Source organism: Lycorma delicatula, chromosome 8, assembly GCF_047948215.1.
Source record: "Lycorma delicatula isolate Av1 chromosome 8, ASM4794821v1, whole genome shotgun sequence".
Taxonomy (NCBI): domain Eukaryota; kingdom Metazoa; phylum Arthropoda; class Insecta; order Hemiptera; family Fulgoridae; genus Lycorma; species Lycorma delicatula.
The window spans coordinates 44,317,321-44,342,136 of NC_134462.1; the positions used below are offsets into that span (position 1 = coordinate 44,317,321).

Here is a 24,816-nt window from a genome sequence, read left to right on the forward strand (position 1 = left end):
CTTTTTCTATTTTTGTAATTAGAAACTCTAAGGAATGTAATAAGTAGTTACCTGTTTTATAAATTTTAAGTCCTTACTTCTTTTGATTTTAATTTTTGAAAGAAGTTTTTATTCTGAAAGAAGTAATTTTTAGTTTGTTGATACCATCAGTGTTGAAAACTTGATGTGAGTTAGATTCATAAATTATGACTCAAGTAAGTAAATAAATAAAAATTTTAATTTTATCATGTATATATTGAAACTTTAAAACTTGTGCCAAAAAGTAAAACAGCTCAGAAAACACACTGAAATTTTAAAAATTTATGCTTTACCTTTGCTCATTATTTTTTCAGAAAGTTATATCCGAGAAATTGCATCAGTAATTTTAGTCTCTTCAATTAGTGAAAGTTAATGAGGTAGGAAGAATGGTATTAATGTAGAGATAAGAGATTGGTTTCTTTGGCTTACCAGAAGTGAACAATTAGAGTAGCAATTTAAAATGAGAATACTGCACAGCTGTATTGAAATGTTTGAAAATATATTATTAGCCAGTTGTAATCAACAGATGATTTGGTAAGACTATGAAAAAAATTGAGACTGAATTTCCATCTGCAAATTGTTGCTAAAATGAAACAAAATTAAACCATTTTTGAAATAGCTCATGATGATGAAAAATGGATCACATATGACTAATATATGGAAAAGATCATGATCAAAGCAAGGTGAAGCTCGACAAATGGTGGCAAAGCTAGGATTGATACCAAGAAAAGTAATGCTGTATGTGTGTTGGGATTGGGAAGGAATTATTCAGCATGAGCTGCTGCAGCCTTGTCAAATGATTGATTCTAAAATCTCTAGTGTTAGCAACTGGAAAGATTATAGTATGATAAAGCGACCAGAATTGATCAATAGGAAAGTGTCATCTTTCATCATGACAATGCCAGGGCCTACGAACACTGAGAGAGCTTGGATGGGAAGTTTGGCACAACCATCAACAAAAAAATTGAATGGGTCAAATTTCCATCTGCGAATCACTGCTAAATCAGTACAAAATCAAACCATTTTTAAAACAGCTCATTATGGGCAATGAAAAATGGATCACATATGACCAGACACTGTCAAACTACCATTTGTTTCACTCTACAGAATCTCTTAACTGCATAAAGTTGGATTAGAAGAGGGCAGTGAAAATCACTTATCAGAGTGTTTTCTCCAGAAAAGATGGAATTTCTACAGTGACACAATTATGATTTTACTTTAAAAAAAGGGAAAATGTGGTCTATCAAAACGCTACATATATATGATTCATCAGACATAAGTCTTCAAAGGAAAGCATTTTGCTTTTATGAAATACTATAATAAAAATGTTTACAGCAGTAAAACAAATTATTAAGAAGGAACATTATGAGAATATTGCGTAATACTTTTGTTAAAGTGGTAATATATAAACTACATATTACCAACCTAAAAGGCAATCCAACTGTTAAAATTTTATTTTTAGAACTTGTAAATGTTTTTACATCTTTATGTACTTGGACATTAAATATTTATTTGGTGATGTTTGCTCATGTTACATTTGTAAGAGCGTAAAAGGTTCTTTTTGGAGTTAAAAGATTAGTACTGAAATAAATTAATTGCATATATTTTTGATGTAGCTTATCAAGTAAGAGTCAAATGAGTTTTCTGTTACAGTGGCAGCATTACCTGCAGTATCCGATGAGCTAGCTAGTGCTGTTGGTGGAGGGGGTGGTGGTGGTGGAGGTGGTGGAGGGGGAGGGGGTGGAACAGGTACAGGTACACCAGCTCCAGTTTCTGCTCCTACTAGTTCAACACCAACACCAGCCGGCCTTAGCACTCCAACCAGCAACCCTCCAGAACCAAAATTTAGTTATTTCCAATTGAATGTTGCTAGTACAAGTACTCTAGCACAGTACATCACTGTTAATGAACAGGTAATAGAGAACTCTTATTTTCTTAATTAGATAATTTTTTTCTGCATTATTTCATTGAATATATTTTGTGCACTTTACCTTATGGAAGATGAACTTTTTTATTTTATGATTTCTAATTTTGCCTTTTATTATAAACAACAGCAATCAATTGTGGTACTGGATAGAACGGTAAGCTCTATCCCTGAGGACCTAATGGTTCTGTAAAACTTGCAATGGCTTAGAGAGTAATGTATTGGAAATTAAGGAGTGTTAAGAAAGGTAAAATGCCAGTGTTCAGAGATTCAGTTCTCACAAGTCACTGAACTTACACCAGATGGAGTTCACTGCACACTCTTGGAATTTTTATTGGTTAATGACCAAAGCAGTAGATGTCATTAGGAAAATAGTCAAATAGTCATTAGAATTTATTCCTCATAAACTTTTTCGCTAAGTATATACTTTTTTTTTTTTTTTTTTTAAATGTAATTTTTATTATTGAATAATTAACTGTAAATTTTAAGAATTGTATTATTTATATAATAGATCAAATAAATTTCTAAGAAAACATTGTGTTCTTTAATATAGCTCTCGTAATTATTTGTATTTTTCAGTTGGCCTTATTTCAAGCTAACCCCCAGTTGAGAAACTTTGTTAGACCTGCTGTTGAGCGAGCAGTCCAAGAATGGATCCATCCTGTTGTTGAACGTTCTGTCAAAATTGCTATTACAACATCTGAACAAGTTGTTAAAAAGGTAAGATAAGCAGTAAAATTCTGTACATTAAATTACCATAGTGCTAGTTTTCTGTTGCAATTGTAACAAAAAGTTGTAGTTTTGTACATCAAATTTCTTTTCTTGTGCCTAATTTGTAGTTTAAACTTTGTTAGAGTTAAAAAAAATAATGCCACACAACCTAAAATTTCAATATTTTATTTATAAATATTTTCTGAATATTTTTATATAATTGTTTCTTATAAATTACTGTTGTAATGAAAAACATCTATGTTTTTGAAAATTCTTATGAAGAGTTCTTTTTAATAATAAACTGTACAAATTATCCATTTATTAAAATTAATCTGTCTTTTTAATGGTTTCATTAGGACTTTGCATTAGACCCTGAAGAATCAAGGATGCGAGCAGCTGCACATCATATGGTACGAAATCTGACAGCTGGAATGGCCATGATTACTTGCAGAGATCAGCTTCTTCTTTCAATTAGTACTAATTTGAAATCTGCCTTCATTAATGCTCTGGCGGTGTGTATTTTATAACTATTACTATGTGAATAGTTTTTTGTATCTATTATTATTATTATACAGAAAAATGGTATAAAAGACCTATAAAATAAATGTATAACCACAGTTTTTATATGTTTAAATAGGACGTAATAAATAATTCTCTTTCTTTTACATATGACTTGTATACATAAACCTTTTCTTTGCATCTGTCGTGATTTTTATATTAACTATGTTATTGAGAATTAGGAGATTTAATGACAAAAAAATCAGCTTAGTAATTATAAATTATAAACCTATTCATTGCTAATTTAATTCCAGTACAGACCTATCAAAAATTTGTAATCTTCATGATAGACTTTCAGTTAACTGAATCTAAGAGGTACTTTATCTTCACTGATGGAAAAATTGAACCCTCTCCAGTTGACTAGATTTCATCAACTAGCTGGCCTCAGTAATTATTATTGACAGCTAGATTAGTCATCATTCATGAGAGAAAGTCACATCACTCTGGCCTCATCATGCACATTTGTTGAACTGTCTTACCTTTTTCCTCATTATCCTATCACTCATTGCATTTTCACTGTCTGATGATAAATTCAGTGGTAAATTAGTGAATTCCAGAAGGCCTCACACTTCTTGATTTTTAAAAACCAGATAAATAGACAGGACACTTCATAATTGACAGGTCCTTCAGTTGTCTTAAACGTTTTAAATGCTTGAAACAAATCATTAACACATACTGCATTGCCTGTGATGGGATCTGTGGATAGCTAATAAACAGGGAATAACAGTGTGTATGTGCAGAATGATTGCAGTGCTTTGATAGCCATGTATGAAAACTCTACTTACTTTCCAAACACACTCCATATCTTTTTCTTAATGTCAGTAAAAACCTTTTAATGTATTTTACTTGTAGTATGTGTTTTCATTTTTACTCATTACTTTTAATATAGATATAGAAACTGAATTCTTTGTTGTTACTGAAAATTTATATTCTACATATAATTACTGTTGTTATAATTATCATTAATAATTCGTAATAAAAAAAAATTTCATTACATTATTGTTTTAAAAAACATTGTTTTCACTACAGAATATTTTAACATAACCTACAAAAACTTATTAATCTGCATTCATAACATTTTTTTTGCAGGACACATTTTGTTTACTAATGAGTAGAATTAGAGTGTGTTACCAGAGAATATAGTTCATATTATACATAAATTCTATTGTGGTTTCTTTTGTATTTGCTTCTGAATTTTGAAAAATAATTATGTAAGTATTTTAAAACATAATTTGCCCAATTAGAGTCTTACGTTGTACATGTAGATGTGAATGTCTTTTTTTTGTTTATAGGGAGCACCGCCTCAACCAAAAGAATTAGTGGAACAGGCTGCATCTATATCAGCACAAGATAACATGGAATTGGCATGTGCCTACATACAAAAGACTGCTATTGAGAAGGCTGTTCCTGAAATTGATAAACATTTGTCATCAGTAAATATTTTTTAATTACAATATATTTTCTTAGTAGATATTTTCATTAATTTTGTATGAATCTTTTTTTGTAATTAATTCTCTTTTTGAACTAAATGAAAATGGAGTTGATCATACTAAAAAGATTAATATTAAGGTTACTCTGGGTCTTATGGTTTTTAGTAAATGAAATTTCAATATATTGATGAACTTCATTCTCTGCAATGCTTAACCCCTTACAACTATCAATATGCTGGCCCCGGTTACCCTATCATATCACATTATTTTCTCTTTAATTTAGCTAAAACAATTTTCAAACTACATTTTGAAATACCGGATGATAATGTTTTTTTCTTTTGTATTATGTTATTGAATAACTTAAAATAACATGATAAAAAAGTCAATAAATTTTACTTAGTCAGTGAAGCTTATCCTTGAGAGTATGGTATGGTGGTACCTTTCAAAGCAATCTCTTGGATGAAGACCATGTTTTCGTGTACACGTTTTGCAATAAAACCTTGTCTCTTTCCTTCCATCTGGCACTTTTATATTACTACACACAGCACAGTCTTTGGAAGTACTTTTCTCTTGTAAATAAATAAAGTGAGGAAGGTTGTTAAGTCTTTCTTCTGCATCACTAGAGGAAGGTTGTCCTGGTTTCTTATTTCGGTCTGGATTTCTTGTATTGCCAACAAGTTGGTTAATGAAGTTTTAACACCTTTAGCTCTCTTTTTAATTAGTTCTGTACTGTTACCATAACAAGTACTGAGTATAAGCATGTACCATTTATCATGTCACACTAAACAATGAACATCTTTTATATGACAGAAGGAAGCAAATTCTTGTTTTTTCAGTTTCAGCTATTTTAGTACAGTTTTATACTTCAGGTAAGCCACTCATATTTCCCGTTATGGTTCCAGTCAAATGGATGTTCAGTTTTTTTAATTCAAGTGCTAGCTCCAGGTTTGTATAGAACCGATTGGTGTACAAGGAAAACACAATTGCAACTCTTAATGTTTCAAAACCACAATTCTTAATGTGGCAGGAAAATCAGGCCTTGCTAAACAATCTGTAGTTGCCTTGCCATAGTGTGGCTGAAAACTCCATATATATCTGCTTTTAGAATTGGCAAGAATATAAACTTTTAGTCCCTATTTTTTTTTGTTTATCCTTATTATAACATTTAAATAATACTCTACCCTTGAAATAAACTGTGCTTTCATCAACTGAAATAAAATTTGATGGTATGAAATGTGCGGTATACTTATTGTTAAGGTATTTCTTGACATTTTTCAATTTTTCCCCTCTTGAACGGTTATATGAGTTAGGATTTGGAGGACATAAATGGAACGATCAGAAAATCTGGTAAAATCTATTTATGGAAAACACGGTCTTAAAAAATGGTTTTTTCTCAGTTCACTCTTCAGAAAAGTAGCCCTGAAGTGAACTTTATCATGCAAATCCATATTTAGTAGTACTCCTAAAAACATTTCATCTCCTTTCATCTAATGTTACACGAGACCAGTTATGTCAGATTGACTGCTATCAAATTGGTATATTCTTTTGTATTTTTTTTTAAACTGCATATCTATTAGTATCTTTGGTGATTTCAAATAATAATTCATCAGACATGAACAACTGAAAAAAGTCTAGCTCACTAATAGGATTAGGATACAGTAGAAGCAATAAAACCTGATTGTTTAGTAAACATAAAAGGTTTAAAATCAGGAACATCTTCCTTCATGTTAGCTATCCAATTATGTTTAATTATTATTAACATTGCCTGTAATGCTATACCTTTTAACTGTATTTACATTATTTTGACTGACTTCACCTTTTAGCTACATTTATATTATTTTGAACATCAGTCATCAGTAGTCAGAAATAGGTTAGGTTGAGCAGATAAGAAAATATTTATACCTGTAATCTTACTTGTGTTTAGAGTTTCTAAATTTACATTATATATAGAATTATTTATAATATTTACTGTTATATTTACACCACTATCAAATAAACTTTCGTTTCCTTCATCACTATTACTATAAATTTCATTATCTTCACACACATAAATTTCATCCAATTCATCACTTGAATTATGGTTGTTTTCATCGCTAAATATCGATTCAATATCTTAAATATCATTTTTTTAAATCCTATTTCATCATTTCCAAACTATTTTTACTGGAGATGATGTAAAAACTTTTAATAATAACTTTAAATAAAGCATGACAGAATGTTGTTATTCAAATGTGAAGTAAACATTGAACACAATAATCTCACTAAAATCAGATGAGTTACAATTCTCAAATAATCAATATAAAATTGTTTAATGTTTACTGAGACCGATATCATTTATAATAATAAATGATTTCGATAGTAGAAGAGCATACTATCGAAATTTTACAATGTCGATTATAAAATATGTCGAAAATATGTTTTATCTGAACTGAAGTTCGATGTCGGCTGCCAGCTGACATGCTATAGGAACAAGTTGGTGATTGTGTCAGCTGTCAGCCAACAAGAGTTGTAAAGGTTAATACATTGTAGGCAACATTTTTAAGAAAAAAGGTATTTGATCAAAACTACTTTTCATAAATAAATAATTTATTTGACCAAATTAAAAAAGTAATAATGAAATTTGTAATAATTAAAAACAAATCTTGCTTTTTAACTGTTAAAATACAGGCTGTACGAAAATGATTGGTTGGAGTTTTAAAGCTCATTTTCTTAACTTTGACTTATGTAATGATAGCAAATTAAATGAAAAAGTAGTAACTTACAGTTTTCGCCTAAAAGTGATTAATGTGAGCCATGTACACATCATATCCAGATAAGCAACTCCTGAATTGTTTCAGAAAATATCAGAAACATTTTTTCAGCGAAAAAGAACTTGGTAAACTTGCCATTAGGATATTGCACAAAAAGCATTTAATTTTGAGAAATCCCTTTTGTATTGTAAAGGGGATTTCCTGAGCCTCAGATACACAGACATTATGTATGTTAATCTTTCTACTAAGATTAATTGTTGTCGACTCATCACTAAACGTGATACAATTAAAAAAATCAACTACACCACTGCAGCATTTTTATTGTGAAGTCGGGCACATGCAGTGTAGTTGGTAAACTTCAAAGCTTGTAACAGCTGTAAACAGTATGTTCACATATGTAAGAACTTCCTTAAAACACTCTGCACTATCATCACTGGCATTGCTAGTTAACAGCCGGCCTTCCTAACAGATTGTTTTAGGACTGTGCAGGAAAGACTCCGGAGATATTCTGTTCAATATTTACTTTTGATATACTCGGTCATCCTGTATTACTCCTTTTACACAGACATCCAGTCGTTTCAAACTGATGATGTCATCAGTGAATGTTATTGTCACTTGGAGAAGCAAAATTAAACTTTCCACAGAACACATGTTATACTGTAATACAGATTCATATTTAGAAAGCTGCAAAACAGAAGCTTTTTGTTCAGGAATCGGCATCTTTGCATAGGTCCTCTTACTGTTAACTAAAACTATTCTTTGTTCTTACTTCTAGTGTTAAATCAACACTGCACATATCATCCAAGAGATATTGTAACAAATTAAAACCCTGATATCGTTTTTTATACACCTGTGTATTAAAATTATTGAATATATGAAGAATTTGTCATCAAAAAACATATATATATATATATTTATAAATTTATATATTTTTTTAATATTCAAATAATTCATTAACATTTTTAATCACTCTATTAATAAAATATAAACATTGTATAAAATATATATTAAAAATAATATATATATATATATATATATAGATAGGTGTTTCATTTTACACACAAACAAAAAAATTACTGAAATAAAAGTTACTCAGATTGGAGAGGGACACCTCATGATGACTTTGGATGTGACCTTGACCAATTTCAAGGTTAACATTAATTTTTTTTTAAATAGAATGACCTATTTTTGACCTCATCAATATAAAGAGCAGAAAATTTTACTTTGAAATATGTGCTCACAGTATGACCTTGGGCGTTTTTTTGAAGGTGTTTCATTTTAATTGCCCCAGGCGATTTTCTTGTAAACTGCGCATAATACAAAAAAATTACCTAAATAAAAGTTACTCAGATTAGAGAGGTAAACCTCATGGTCACTTTGAACTTGACCTTATTTCAAGGGTAACACATTTTTTTCAGTTTGAATGACCTATTTTTACCCCACCAATGAAAAGAACAAAAAATTTTACCAGGTGTGTAAATATGAAATTGGAATTTTTGTATAAAAATACACGTTTATTGTATGAAAATGATAAAAACATTTTATTCAAAATATTGTCCATTGCTAGCTATACATTTCCCCATCTCTCTGACAATTTATGAATACCATGCCAAAAAAACTGTTGCTCTTTTGAGGCAAACCAGTCATAGAGCGATTTTCGTACATTTTCATAAGAAGTGAAGTGCTGCTCAGCAAGTGTGTGTCCCATCGATGCAAATAAATAGTAGTCTGGCAAAGCTAAGTCTGTTGAGTAACCAGCATGCGAAAGTATTTCCCAACTGAATACCTCAATCGTTTCCTTGACCAGTTTTGCTGTGTGTGATGGTGCATTATCATGAAGCAAAATCACTTTGTGTTGCCTTTTTTTGATATTCTGGTCATTTTTCATGCAATGCTTGATGTGATTATTTATTTATTTTACTATCACTAAAGAAATACTATCTTGATCACTCCTGTGTGGATCGTTGTGGTGTAATATTTGCACAATAACCCATGGCAGAAAGAAAATAAATGCACTTAATGCAATTGGAATCAATTTTAACATTGGTAAAAAATACCAGGAGTTATAATTTATTTCCTTCTCCCTTTATCAACATATAGCATTGAGATCTACAATGGCATTTTGAAACAAAATACATCAAGTATACCAAATTTTTTTTAACTTCAAATTTTCAGAACATGTACACTGACTGGTAATGAGTATATAGGTAAAGGATTAACAACAAAATTTAGTACCGCTTTATTTTCAAAAATACTCAAAATGATAAGTTTCAACTATTATAAGTTCACTTAATATTTGTCATCTTATCGCTTATAATTCTGCAAAGGTGTTTCGTGTTATAAGTGAACATATTTTATTATTTCTGTCATATTTCTTTACTTTTGTGCCTCTTGTTATTTATAATATAAAATTATTATAATGTCTATCCTATGTTATACTGGTAGTTTATATCCTGATTATAAAATGTTACAACATACAAAATATGTTTAATATTATTATATTTTTGTGATGTTTTATTTGAAGTATTTATTTTTGTACAAAATTTATATACATCCAGTCATTAATGATAAATTATAATTTCATATTAATAATTTTGCGTCTGAATTATGTAACATGAAATTTATATTTTATTGTAAATCTGTTCAGGAATTTGAAAGACGTAAAATAGCTAGAAATGAAGGCCGCCGTTATTGTGATTCTACCGTACTGACGTATCAAGCTGAAAGAATGCCAGAACAGATCCGATTAAAAGTTGGTGGTGTTACTGTGCAACAGATGGCTGTCTATGAAGTATTTGCTCGTAACATTCCTGGATTCCAGCCGCTAACCGAGCGTGAAGCTTCACTTTTTATACCAAAATCAGTCAATGTATGTTTTAATTTAATACATTTGTTTAATTATTATTATTTTTCATCAATATTAATAAAACATTTTTAGAAATTTATAAAAAAAAAAAATATTTTTAATTACAAAATAATTTTTTTTTTTTTCTTTTTCAGGAACAAATGTCAGTTGTATCAGCATTCCCTGCAGCACCTACTCAGCTGGTAAGATGGTTACATTTTGTTAAATTATAGATCTCTGTGTTATATAATGTCATAGTATCTTTAGTAAGTGTTGAATGCATTTTTTTCTAGACCTTGGCATCAATTCTTATAACAGAGTAAGATGTGAGGTCTTAATTTTTATTATTCAAATTTCATGCACAAGAGAACTTTAAGTAAATGCAAAAGAAAATATGAAAATTCCACACAAATCATTACTAGGTGTCAAATAAGTAGTCTTGCTCTGTTAAGCCATCCAATAAAAAATTGAACTGTTTGTTCACAGCTTTCAGTTATCAAAATATTTTCTATACAATAACATACATACACACACACACACACACACACACACATACATACATATATATATATAAACTTGTTGTTTTATACTACAATTAACAATAATGGTTAGCCATGAATAATTAATAATAATCTATAATATTGTCGCTTGTTCGCTGCTCATGAACAAACATGTTATTGAGGACTAACAAAACTAAAAATTTCTTACAAATACAATTTATTATTCTAAAAACATAGAAAATAAAATTATTAATGATAATAATAATATGTATTAATAATAACAATAACAATACGTATTTATAATATATAAAATAGTAATTAAAATAAAAAGGACAAGATTTGTTTAATGACATTAAATTATAAAAACCAGAATACAGTCCAATTTACTAAAAACATTATGATTGTTAGTACCTAATACTGCAACAAGATAACACTAGAAAAGTCTAAAGTTTGTACAGTTCAATTTTTGGAATTATTATTACTTTTACTGTTTTCTGTAGAACTACCCTATACTTTATGAATGAATGAAATACTGTCACTTTCACTACTGTTTACCAATAACTCACCAAATAACTTCTTGCATTCACCTACTCTCCACACTGAAATACTCATGACATACTCTTAATGGGTTGTTTCCACACACTTACGGATATTGCTGTCAGCGCTACCGCGTTGAACTTGGGCTTGCAAAACTACTCACTGTTATCGCCTGTTATTGTGCCAGATATGACCTCGCAGAACTACTCGCCTAACTACTAACTGTTCCTGCTGTCCTAGCAGTATTTACTGGACCTGGCCTGCAGAACCAGTACCCACCTCCTTAATTGTTGAAGCGTAATAATTCATCATCCGCATCCTTACATTTTCCTATAAATTCCTATTCCGGAACAGTAATTTTTCTGGGTGAACAACAGCTGTTGGAGGTGCCATTATCTGTACTATAAAGAACAAATTGTTATTTAGCCTGCGAAAAGGATCCCTTCTGGATTCCTTTCATTATTATTTTCTCATACTTTCTTAATTAGAAGGAATTCATTACTCTAGTCTTATTACAATATATAGTTTGTGATTTTGAAAAATGGTTTATGAAATTAATGATAGAATTTTCTAATGTAATTGAGTTTAAAGTAATATTTTTATAGTATTTGCTACTGTGCAATTGTTTTATATATGTATCATGCTGATGTTTTATTCTAGTTCATATAACCCTATATATGTGAATATATTCAACTTTTTGTGATCCAATATATTTTGGACCAAGAAAATAACAAACCCATACCTTTTGTTATTGACATGCTGCATATGAATTTGTGTGTTCAAGTTTACTGTGTAATGCTGTGCCACATCCTTACATCTTTACATTATAAAAATGTAAAGATTACATTTTTATAAACTTTAATTTACATTAAAAATTCAATGATACTTGATTTATATAATAATACATGTGTAACTATAACATAGACCTACAAAATGGAAATTTTTTCATGCATAAAACGTAATGCATACATTTTATGCATAAAGAAATTAAATTTTCATTTATTGTATGATTAAAATAAATGTTTGAAAATTAAAAATTGTTATATAGTAATAAAAGTATGTTTGACTCATTTTAATTATCTATAGAAAAATTTTTGCTGCTTCAATGAGTATTCTTTACTCCTATCAAACATAACATTAATATACAGCTCAATTATTAATGCCAGTCTTCAAGACAGACTAAATAATTAAAATACTAACTATACACTAACTTTCTTTATATTTTATCAAAGATGTATATTTATTTTAAGTGTTTGACTGTAAAGAATAGAGTTGCTGAACTTTTAACATATTAAAGTAATGTAAATTAATTGATTAAAAAAAAAGTTAACGCATTTTTAAGTTCACTATAGAAATACTTGAGGATACTCTTTCAATTTTAAATTGCAATTAAATTTACAAAAAAAAAAAAAAATATTTTTGTATCTTCTAATACTGTATAAAACTACAAACTAATACTATCTAAAACTATTTTATGTACAGAATGAGTTTTATATTAACAACCTTACATATAAACGTAACTAATGTTTTTTGAATACAAACTAATTTATTAATTTCAATGCATTGTAATGTATGGTGTAAAACCAATATTGATAAATGTAGAATAAATAATTAAATCATTGAGAAAAATTTTCAAACTTAAAGTAAACAATAAAAACATTATTTCTGTTTAGGAATTCATTCAGTGAATGATGGCAATGTAGCAAAAATAGATTCACTCTTATTCATAACGTTTGCAAATAATATTATCCTATGTTTTTGTAGTTTTATTTTTAATATCACATAGAATGCATAGCGCATACTTAGCAATTGAGCCATCTTTTGTTATTCAGAAAAATTTATTTGTAGTTGGATGTAAGCAATTATTTTTACTGGAATTTCTTTGAATATTCTGTAATGAGAACTATGTGAAATGATTTCAGTTTCCTAAAGAATTTTAAGTAATAATACATACTATTTAGGCCAGATAGGTCATCACTGCATGTGCAGACAAGGCAAGACCTTACATCAATTAAGGCACAGTATGAAAACGTTTGTAAATATTTTCTGGGAAAATCTGTTCAAAATTGCAACAACCGTAATAATATATGAAAAGAAGAACATACTTCCTTGATATAAAAATCAGAAAGGTAGATACTTAGCACAAAAGAATGATACTGCTTTTTTTCAAAGTAAACAAACAGATTTATAAATGTTACAAATACATACAACAGATTATCCTCATTTTCTTTTAGAAAAGATTTCATTTTAAATTTGTGCTTTTTTTACTGTTTATGCTTTGTTGTTGTGACCTACTTTTATTTAAAAAATTTTTTTCTTTCTTTCTACAGTCTATTTACAAAAACTTAGAGGGTTCAACATGCTCATCATTTTTTTACATAGTCCTCCCTTGTTGATAAACTTTGTTCAGCAGTTAACAAGTATTCCTTACAAGAAGAAGGTTTTCAGTTGGTTGCGAAGCCACTTTTGCATCGCTTTCTATATGTCTTAAATCTGTGGAAAATCAACAACCTGCAAATCATCCTTGAGCAGCCCAAACAGATGAGAGTTGGAGAGACCAAGATCTGGGCTGTAGGGAGGATGTTCCAGTATTTCAAAATTTAACTTGTTTCAAAGGTCCTATTGTGTTCCAAAAGTCAGTTAGCATAAGCTTTCCCACCTTTGGCTCATTCTTGAATGTTTTCTTTGTCAGAGATCCCAGGTGTTTCTACTCCATACTCTACGCTTGTATCCACCATGTTTGCGCTTGCATCTAAAGTAAGGTGTCTTTGTATACATTACTTACAGACATTATAGAAGCTGAGTTTGTCATGGATGATTTGATGGGTAGAACCATGACTGATGTTCAGAGAAGATGCTACCTCATCTATTCACTAGAACTTGCCTATTCACCATAACCATCTCATGAGCTTGCTGAATCTTGTCGTCTGTGGTAAAGGTTGACTGGCATCATGCATCACATTCGTCTGGCCACTTTTAAATTTCTCAATCCATGAAAAATCAGTTTAACATGATAAAGCACTATCCCTGTATTGTGATAAAAGTCTATGATGAATTTCAGCCCCTTCACAACACCCTCTGACCAGAGAAAATTGAATCACTGTTTATTGTTTGTCCTTTGTGCAATTTGCTAGTGGAGCAGACATGTTTACACTTATAGCTGAAAGGCAAATGATGTGATCAGGATCAAATTTCATACATATGACCACATCCATACCAACTCTAAACATGGATGTGCAGAAGTCAGTATGAGAACCTTGAAGGTGTGTTTTGGTGAAAGTGTAGATAATCTTTTACTCATCCTTGTATGATATATCAAAAATTTGTTTTAACCATAGTTAAACATTATGGAAGTGTTTTGAATCATGTGCATTATACACTTATAATGTAATATTGTATATTGTTTTTAGGCTAATATTTATACATACAATATTTGTATGCGTCTTACTAAATGATGATATGTTTTATGTGTGGTTTTTCTCTATCTATTTTATTATATATTTATTTGCTTTCTTATGTGCAGCAAACATACAACAGTACAGATGAGCTAACTTCATTATATGATAAATTAGTTGCTGATTTTGAACATTATTTACAAACTGTTATTGGATCTGGCCCTAATGTAAGTTGTCAGTTAGCTCCAATACAACATCTTATGGAATGCCTTCTCATTGCTAGAAGAACTAGAGACACTTTATCTGCGATAACTCTTATTCAAAAGGTAACTTTTCTCCAAAAAGTAAACAAATTATTGAATATTTTATGTGTGTGTGCTCACATACACACATGTATATATATATTGCGTGTATCACACTCCTGGGACTTTCGTAACCCATTCTATATCAAAATAATGGAAAAAGTTCATATAAACATACATTCTAAAATGCTTCGTTCTCAAGTTATGGCTAGTGAAATATTTCGCTTGGAAATTTCACTAACTATTTTGGTGAAATGAGGTTGCAATGAAATTTTTAGGACATTAATTAAGGGGCAGAATTAGTGATTTCTTATGGTTTTTAACCTGAAAAATCTAAAAAAAATAGGTCTCAGAACAACATCTGTAGTAGTTTTTGAAAAATCAGTGGTAAAAAACAATAAATTTGGCTAAATATCTGGTTTTTTATGCTTGATTTACAGTAACTTTGTTAAATGGGTAATAAACACATAAATCTTTTAAACAAAATGTGTAAAGAATTTTTATTCTGAACAAAATGGTATAATAACATAAGTTGAATAAAATTAAAAAAAATGAGAAAAATAAAAATTTTATTTAGAAACAATTAACTAGAATAAAGTAAATTATACATACTTGTTTATAATAAATAAAAATGAGCATACCATTTTCAACACATTTTTTTAAATGCTTCTGTACTGCTTTTGTTGCTCTTTTTAGTTTTTCAGGACTGTCCTAAGTTGCTCAGTTGCATCCATAGTGCGAGCTATTAGATCCTCATGAGAATGTATTTTTGTTTATTATATAATATTTTTCATCCATCCCCAGACACAAAACTCTAAAGTTGTTAGATCCGGTGATGTTGGTGGCTAGGAATGTGGACCTCCATGGCAGATTCATTTCTCAGGGAAATGATTTAAGTGAGTGGAAATGGCACAAGAGAAGTGGGGAGTTACGCCATCATATTGGAAATATACTTTGCACCTCACTGCTAGAGAAACATCTTCAAGCAGCTGCAGCAATTCTTGAAGAAAGTGCAAGTAGATCTCAGCATTTAAGCAGCCAGTTAATATGAGCGGTTCAATCAGCTGATTGTGAAGAATACATTGATGCTAAATTGGTGTTTGAAAATTGCCTTCCACTGTTTCATGAGGATTTATTTCTGTCCATGTATGCTCATTGCATAAGTTGTTGACACCATCTCGAGTGAAATTTGGCTCGTCAGTAAACAAAAACATACTTGCAGAGTTGTTTATTGGTATTCCACCAGTCTTGTAACTCCAAGTGAAGCGGACCACTCTTGGATATAGATGTTGAACTGGCTGTTTATGATAAGGATAAAATCTATTTTGATTAAGTGTTCTCCTAACCATCAAATGCAAAGCTATGATCTGGTTAGAAAGACGTTGTGTACTGATGCCTGGACTGTGCTGAACTGCAGCAAGAATATTGTCAATAACAGCATTGTGTTGGATAGAATACTGGATAGTGCACCAGTATCCAGTATTGCTGGTACAAATACTAAATAGTGAAACTGTTTCCTGGAGACTGCGAAAAGGCGCGTCAATTGTTCAGGGATATGTTTTATCTATTTATTACATATTTAACAAAGTTATTTTACGTCAAACATAAATTGGGGATTTTTTACTCCCAATTTATTTGTTTTCACCCCAGATTTCTCAAAAACTACTGTAGATATGATTATGGGACCAGTTTTATTTGATTTTTCAGGTCAAACGTAATAAATCTAATTATGCCCCTTAATTAATGTTCTAAAAATTTCAGTATGACCTCATTTTACAGGGTAGCTGAAATCCAAGCAAAATCTTTCACTAACTGTAATTCGCAAAGGAAGTATTTAAGGATATATGTTTACATGAACTTTTTCCATTATTTTCACAAAGAGGTTAGTTATGAAAGTCCCAGGAGAACTTGTAAAACTCTCTGGTGTGTTATTCCAGTTTGTGTTGAGTTATATTGTTCAAGTGTCATGGTTATTAGAGTTTAAGCTTTCTAAATTTTTAGCTTTTATTTATTTATTTTTTGTTTTTGTTTGATGTAATTTTGGAATTTTGTACCAATTGATGATGCAAAGATCCTGTGATAGTTGACTTTTGATATTAGTTTCTTAGACTGTGTTACTGCATTTGGTGGTTGTTTGTGTTGTTATATTAAAATTTTATTCTAATATACCACCTAGTACAGAATTTGAGATAAGACTTATATTACCTTATTTTTTTCATGAAAGTACTTTCACGGGATCCCGCATTCTCAGTCACGATTGAAATAATTCCATTATTCTGTAATAAAAATATAAAAACTAGAATAATGATATTTGCCTATTAATTTACATGAGTGGTGTCTGTTCAGTTTTTATAAGAACGTTCTTTCCCAAACATGTGTGATGGTTTTCAGTTTCAAATTTTGTTTGTTTTATATCTGTAATATTTTTCTAAAATATTTCATTTTGTCATCTTTATTAATTTCTAATATTTCTAAATTTGTGTTAATATCAGAAATATAATTTTTATTATTTATTAAATGGTCTGGCATATTAGATAAATGTAATTTATTATTTTCATAATATTATTAGTTTTAAAGCATCTTTGTTAGGTTTGTATGCTGGTTTAATTATTTCTTTATTATAAGTTTTAGTAATGTTTTTAATGATATTATTAGTGTAAATACTTAATGTATATTTTTTCATTCTTGTGTCTTATTGTTCTTATATGTATTGTTGTAAGGTAGTTAGTTATTTTGTTATTGTGTTTTGATAATTGTTTTTTTATAAATATTATTAATTAAAGTAATATCATATAAATTTTCAACTGCTATATGATTCATGATGTGTATTTAATCATTTAACTTTTCTTTGTTATTATTTGTTTATTTTATTGCAGTATTGTTCCTATTAAGTGTTAATTTAGGAGAACAAGGGTAATTTGATTATGAATTGTTATATTATTAGATATAGGTTTTCTATATACTAATGTTTCAGTTTGGTTGTCCTTGTTAATTTCAATATTGAAATCTAAATAATTTAACATTCTATTATTTTCTATTTCAAATGTGAATTAAATTTTTTTTTATAAGCATTTAATTCGTTTAATATTGTTAGATGTTCATTTTTTATTATTATTGGGTTATATACATTAGGAGAATATCAACATACCATGTTCATATTAAAAAGTATATGTGTTTGAGTATACCATGTACTAATTTACTCTCAAAATCCTACAAATGTATTTCACGTAATAGTTGATAATGGAAATCCCATAGGTAAGGTATTTTTTTGTATATAATATTTGTTTTTAAATTCAAAATAGTTTTGTTGATGTACATTTCTTATAATAGTGATGATACCATACCTTTAATCAATTTTGGAACTTCTTTGTTACTTTTTAATTTATTTTTTATTATTATTGTGGTGTGGTCTATAGGTGTGATAAGATACCATTCTATTGTATTTATTTACATTTAAGCTACTTTATTTATGACTTTAACCTTTTTTTATATTAAATGAATTAGGTAAATTCATTTTATTCCTAAGAATTTTACCCATTATTTTGTATATAACAGGAGGCAGATTTAAAATTGATTAAAGGTCATGTTGGGTAACTTAAAAATTATCTATTTTAATAATAATGAGAAATTAATCATCACTAATAAATTTAAATTCAACTTAATTGATAATAAAACATTATTAAGAATAATGTTATAGATTCTGAAATGAATCCTACAGAAAAATGAGCAATTATATCGGCTACAATATCAAAAAAAAAAGTAAAAAATAGAAAATTTACTAACAAACCATAATTAATAAACAAATAATATACTAATCCCCCCCCCCCCCCAAGAGGTAAATTAATACATTTTTTGTAGTAAGATCATATAAAACACACTGGTTATCATGACAGTTGAAAATATAATAATGAAATAATACATTGTTGATAATAATTTTTATGAAATTTATGACACAAATAATAAATTTTTAAAATTAACAAAAATTTAATAAAAAATTCAGATCAGTTCTATAATAATATTAATTATTTAAAATGCCATTCTAGATTAGTCAAAAAAGAGTGAAAAGTATGTATATAAAAGTATTTATACACTAATAATATCTTAAAACCATTACTAAAACTTACAATAAAGAAGTATTATTAATAATATCTATCAAAAGGATTACTAAAACTTCAAATAAAGAAATATTTAGACCAGCAAACAAACCTAATAACCACATAATAAAATATGCAAAAAACAAAGATAATAATAAAATAATCTGTGATATTTATAAAATAAAATTAAATGTAATGAATATGTTGCTATTTATATAGGAAAAACAAATAGATCCTTTAAAATTGGATTTTTTGATCATTATAGAAATTACAAAAATAATAAATTTTGTTTATCTAATTTGGCAGACCATCTAATAAACAATAAACATTCTATTTCTGATATTAACACAAATTTAGAAATATTAGAAATTAATAAAGTTGACATAAAATTAAATATATTAGAAAAGTATTACATACATAAAACAAACAAAATTTAAAATTGAAAAACCATCAGACATTGCTTGAGGGAGATGTTCTTATAAAACTGCAACAGATGACAGCATTCATGTAAATTAATAAACAATTATCATTATTTTAGTTTTTGTATTTTTATTATGGAATAATGGAATTATTTCCATGACTGAGGATGCGGGATCCTGAGATAGTACGGATCCTGAGATAGTACTTTATGAAAAAATAAGGTAAGTCTTACCTAAATATTCTATACTAGGTGGTTTATTTAATAGAATTTAAATTAATTTAACTGTACAGTGGAATAATATGAATCTTAAAAAGATAAATTTCAGTAAAGTATTATATATATAATTTATTTATTGATTGATTTCAGGCTGTTGAAGGTTTATTAGATGGACCAGGTCAAGGTAGTGATCATGATATGACACTTAGATACAGGGATTTACACCTTCGTGTTCTGAAAACATTACAAGATCCACGTGCTTATGGTGTACAATGGGTGAATAAGCAAGTTACAAGGTATCATTTATTTAGCTAGCTATTTTAATTATAAATTAGATATTATTAGCTAAGGCTTCTTAATATTGTCTTCTTAAAAAAGTCGATTTTCTAACCTCTAAAATGATGTATGTGCTGATGCAGCAGGAATATTTTTCACGCTGCTGCTGTGAGATAAATTGCAGCAATGATTTTATTTGTGTTGTCACTGAATGGCTTCAATGAAATCTTAAAACCCTATTGTAGCTCTCTATGAGATGTTCAAGGTTTTTGAAGTGATGCCCCTGAAAAGGGCTATTGGGTCTGGGAGCTGGTCTCCAGTGATGTCAGCTCAGCTATAGTTGGGGAGTTGTGACTCATCGTTGGAATCAGGTCGAGCTTCCCCTCAGCAGCAGTTGGGTCCCCATGGCAGTGGTGGTCCCCAGAGCCCCGCATTTTCGAGTCAGTATCTGTTATCTTTTGCTGGTGTGGCTGAGGCAGTTCTCCCTGAGCAATCCTGCGCTGAGCTGGCTTCTGCTGATGAGCTTGCTATCCAGGGTGTTGAAGCCTGGCAAGCTTGGGTGGGAAGGTAGCATCTGCACCCTCAGTGGGCTGGCCAGGCCTCCTGTTCCAGTGGGGATGTTGAAATCTGCCAGGAGGTCCCACACTAGGGAACTTTATCTCCAGATAGTGGTCGACAATGAATTAAGCCACTGCAGTACTGATACTGTCATACAGCAGCCGGACTGTGGTGGGTTCCGTGCCACTGTGTGGGACGTGTTGTGTAATTACCTGGCTTGATGGGAAGTGGCACTTACATAGGCATGTAGGTGTACTGTACTTCCACTGACATCTGAATGGCTAGCGTTGCACTCGCCGATATGAAACTTGGCATGTATCTGGTAACAGTATATTGATATATTTTGATTTACTTGTATTTGCCAGAGAAAGTATAATTCATACTGCTCCTCATATAAAAAATATTTCGATCATTTAATTGAATTAATAGTGAGTGGTACTGTTAAAAGGGAAATTTTCTCTTTTTCATCTTTACTCATTATTATTGTAAGAAGTAAAAATAAACATGGACATAGAAAGAAAGAAAAAATGTATAAATTTCAATTTCCAGCTAAGAAAATGGCAGTAGATAATATGAAAAAGGTTGCTACTTTCTCTTTGCTAATGAACCAAAGCATTAAGTTTTACATAATATGAAATTCTCCATTTTTAAACAAGAGAATTTATTTTTATAATGTAATCTGCAGGCTAATGGATGCAGTTAATAAGATTACAATGTTCACTTTCCAGAAGGCTTTATGAAAGAAGGTGTGAAAGAACCAAAATATTCCTTCTTATTTGATTAAAAAGTCTTTGTTCAAGATCATATTTAGTTTAAGCACCTGTGCAAAAATTATAGAAGAATCAGTCTGTTAGCACATTATTTATGCTAGGGTAACTTGAAAATAATTACTGAATATGTAATCAGCGAAGAACAAATGGTTTTAGAAGGGGCTATTCAACAACAGCTGAAATTGTTATTTTGAACACATGTTATCTATGTAATCTTGAAAAACATTTATCGATTTCCTGAAATATAAACCAGAATATGGAGAATATTTACATAGCTTTATTGATATTAGATAAAATTACAAATAAATTTCCTTATTTTTCTACATAGTTTTCCTTCAACAAAAATACATTTTCTGTACCATATAAGTAGTTTCCTTATCCCCTCATCAAAAAAAAAAAAACAATATGGCTGCTATCTTAACTGGCAATTGTGCACATAATGCTTGACTGTGGCATTGTCTTCATATCTTACTCCTCCTAAAGCTTCTTTCGGCAAACCAAACATGTGGAAATCACTTGGTAACAAGTTTGGACTGTACGGTGGGTATCCAAGAGGTGTCCAATGAATTTAGCAAGTTTATCATGAGTCAGCTGCTGTAGTGGCCATGCGTTGCCATGGAAAAGAAGGATGTTTGTTACAGTTTGCAACCATGGTGTCATTCAATAAGTGGTAGTAGAATGCTGCATCTGCCATCCTTCATTGGTGCAGGAGATCAATGAGGATCGTATCTTTTGAGTCCCAAAACATAGTTACCAGACATTTTTCAGGTGACAAGTGTTTCTTGGCTTTGGCTGGTGCCCCTTCCCACTTTTCTGTCAATCCATACTTGTTTTCTTGCTTTCTGGGGTAGAGTAGTGGACCCATGTTTCATTGCAGGTCACAGTACAGTTGAAATGCCTTTCCTTCTTTCTCAGTGCAATTCAGAAGCCACTTATAGATGTTTTTCCAGACATTTCTCTGTGCCTCAGTGAGAAGTCATGAAACCCACCTCACTGTCAGTTTGCTGTATCCAAGAGTGTCTTGACAACATTGAATGCACACTTTCAACACACTTCTTAATGCCCGCTTCTTAATACAATTTCAACAGTGATCACTTCCACAAGATACAAACAACCTGAATGTTGTGATCATTGTTGCTGGTATATGGACAACAATAGTGACTTTTGTTCTCTACTGCATCACGACCATTTGGAAATTTTTTGGGCCCAATCAAACGCTTCAGTTTTTGTATAAAATAAAGTTCCACTTACCAACAATTTTAAAAGTATATATCCGATTACTTTCGGGACCATTACTCCATCATCAGGGATTTCCCAAAAAATATTAATTCAAATTCAAATGTATAATTGTATTTAAATTATAATTGTTACGTTCATAATAGTCAATCGTCGAGAAATAAAATTAAATTGTACGTCAATAACATCTTTTCGGAAATCCCTGATGATGGAGTAATGGTCCCAAAAGTACTTGGATATATACTTTTAAAATTGTTGGCAAGTGGAACCTTATTTTATACAATTATATTAATACCAATGGTTCAGAATGCTTAGTAAATTAAATCTAAACTTGAGTTTTTGTCGGAGTGGTATTCCTGAACTGTGCCTGGAGTCAAGTCAGAATTTCAGAGGATTTAGCACTTTCATTGGCAAGAAATTGATCAAAGTGAATCAAAGACTATTGTCTTCTTAGGAGATATCTTTAATATGTTTGCTGCGGTAATGAGAGATGGGCAGCCTTTCAAAGTGCGTTGCCCATTGCGTCCCCAATTACGGGGTTCATAGTTCCCGTAATTATATTTCGCACCTTGCGTTAAGGGATTTATTATCCCATACAGAGCAATGGTCTGGTGCACAGTTTGCTTCGTGTAAACAGATTTCTGTGTGACAGTGTTTGACCTTAAATTTATGTACAGCCCACATAGTCCCGTAATGCATATCAATTCTGCAGATTTAAAAGTTTGACTATAAATAATTTAGTGAGTAATGTATTTCATTTGAAGTTCAAATATGCCAATGTTTTAAAGTGAAAAAATGTATATCAAAATTGCAGCAAAAAAAATGGACTGAAATTGACAAAAACAAGTTGAAAAAATTATTTTTCATTATTATGACTATGCATCTGGTTAATTTATCAAAAGTGCAGCTTTACTAGTCAAAAGATAATATGTACAATGATGATTTTATCTCAGATATGTCACGTGATCGATTTTTATTACTCCTTCATTGCTTGCAGTTCGCCGATGCTTCTCAGAAACAACATGATAAATTGTTCAAAATACGCCCTGTAATTGATAATTTATTCCAAAAATGCGTCATTCCGGGAGAGATAACAGATGAGTCTATGGTACCATGGCGGAGTCAGCTGTCTTTCATGCAGTATATAAAAAATAAGCGGCATAAATATGGTGTGAAAATATACAGACTTTGCACTACATATAGTTTTGTGTATAATTTTTTAATTTACGTGGGGAAATGGATCACTAATGTCAGAAAAATATTATATCTATAATTAAAGGATTGTTAAAAAGTTTAATGGAATTTGAAAGAATGCTGTATGTAGATAACTTCTACATAAACATCTGAAGCAGCAAAATATTCGCTATCTCGAAAAACAAAAATGTGCGGAACGTTACGAAAAATTTAAAATAGCTGCCGAAGAGTATTGTTTACTAAAGAATTAAACAAGAAGAAATAATTGGTGCATTGAAGGATGACATAATAATTATGTGGAAAGACATGCAACAGGTTCTTAATGCTAACTACGAAACAGGAAGCGACTTGTTAGTATTTACAGGAAAAGTTGTAAAACGAACTCCAGTGACAAAACCAGAGCATATAATTAATTACATTGATGCCAAAAAAATAGGTGTTGATTTCAGTTATCTAATGAGTGAGTAGGTTCTACACAGTTTTAAAGAAAGAGTGAAGAGGTGTAGAAAAATAGCTGTAGAATTAATATTTGGTTAATTATTAACCAACGCATGGGTTTTATACAGTAGCAGATGTAAAAAAATGTTCAATTTTAGGTTTTAAGGAAACTATATCAAAGCTCTGGTTGCAGAAACAATTCAGATGCAATAACCAAGAACTCCTAAGAAAATTCATTTATTAAAAATCGATCTGGACAAAAAGAAATGCCGAAAATGTAGTGGCTGTTTGAAGATTTTGTGGCAAACTTTATCGAACCTACAGACAGCAAGTTAAAAAAAAAGTTAACACATATTGTGATGAATGTGACTGAAAACCAGCTTTGTGTTTAAATTGCTTCAATTCTTCTCATGAGAAATATAAATATATCATGTTAGACGAGCAGTGAACTAAAATTGTTTCTTATTTTGTGGCGGATAGTGTTTTTTTCAGAGAATAATTTAACTGTAAAATTATGATTAAGCTTTCAGTGAAGTATTCATTTTGGATATTCATTCATCACAAGGTATGCAGACATTATTCAATTTTAAATATACAAATAATAATTTCAATTTTGTTTCGTCCAAATAACTCGGTGCAATCT

At 30.1% G+C, this 24,816-nt stretch overlaps 1 protein-coding gene across 1 annotated transcript in view; it reads left to right on the plus strand.

The window, feature by feature from the left end:
* Not1 (CCR4-NOT transcription complex subunit 1) overlaps positions 1-24,816 on the plus strand; it is a 143,798-nt gene that overhangs the window by 73,213 nt on the left and 45,769 nt on the right. Inside the window, exons 23-31 of the mRNA XM_075374038.1 lie at positions 892-895; positions 1,774-1,931; positions 2,522-2,662; positions 3,010-3,165; positions 4,504-4,644; positions 10,039-10,260; positions 10,392-10,439; positions 14,797-14,994; positions 19,852-19,997. Coding sequence (XP_075230153.1) covers positions 892-895; positions 1,774-1,931; positions 2,522-2,662; positions 3,010-3,165; positions 4,504-4,644; positions 10,039-10,260; positions 10,392-10,439; positions 14,797-14,994; positions 19,852-19,997 — 1,214 coding nt within the window. The remainder of the gene's footprint in view (positions 1-891; positions 896-1,773; positions 1,932-2,521; positions 2,663-3,009; positions 3,166-4,503; positions 4,645-10,038; positions 10,261-10,391; positions 10,440-14,796; positions 14,995-19,851; positions 19,998-24,816) is intronic.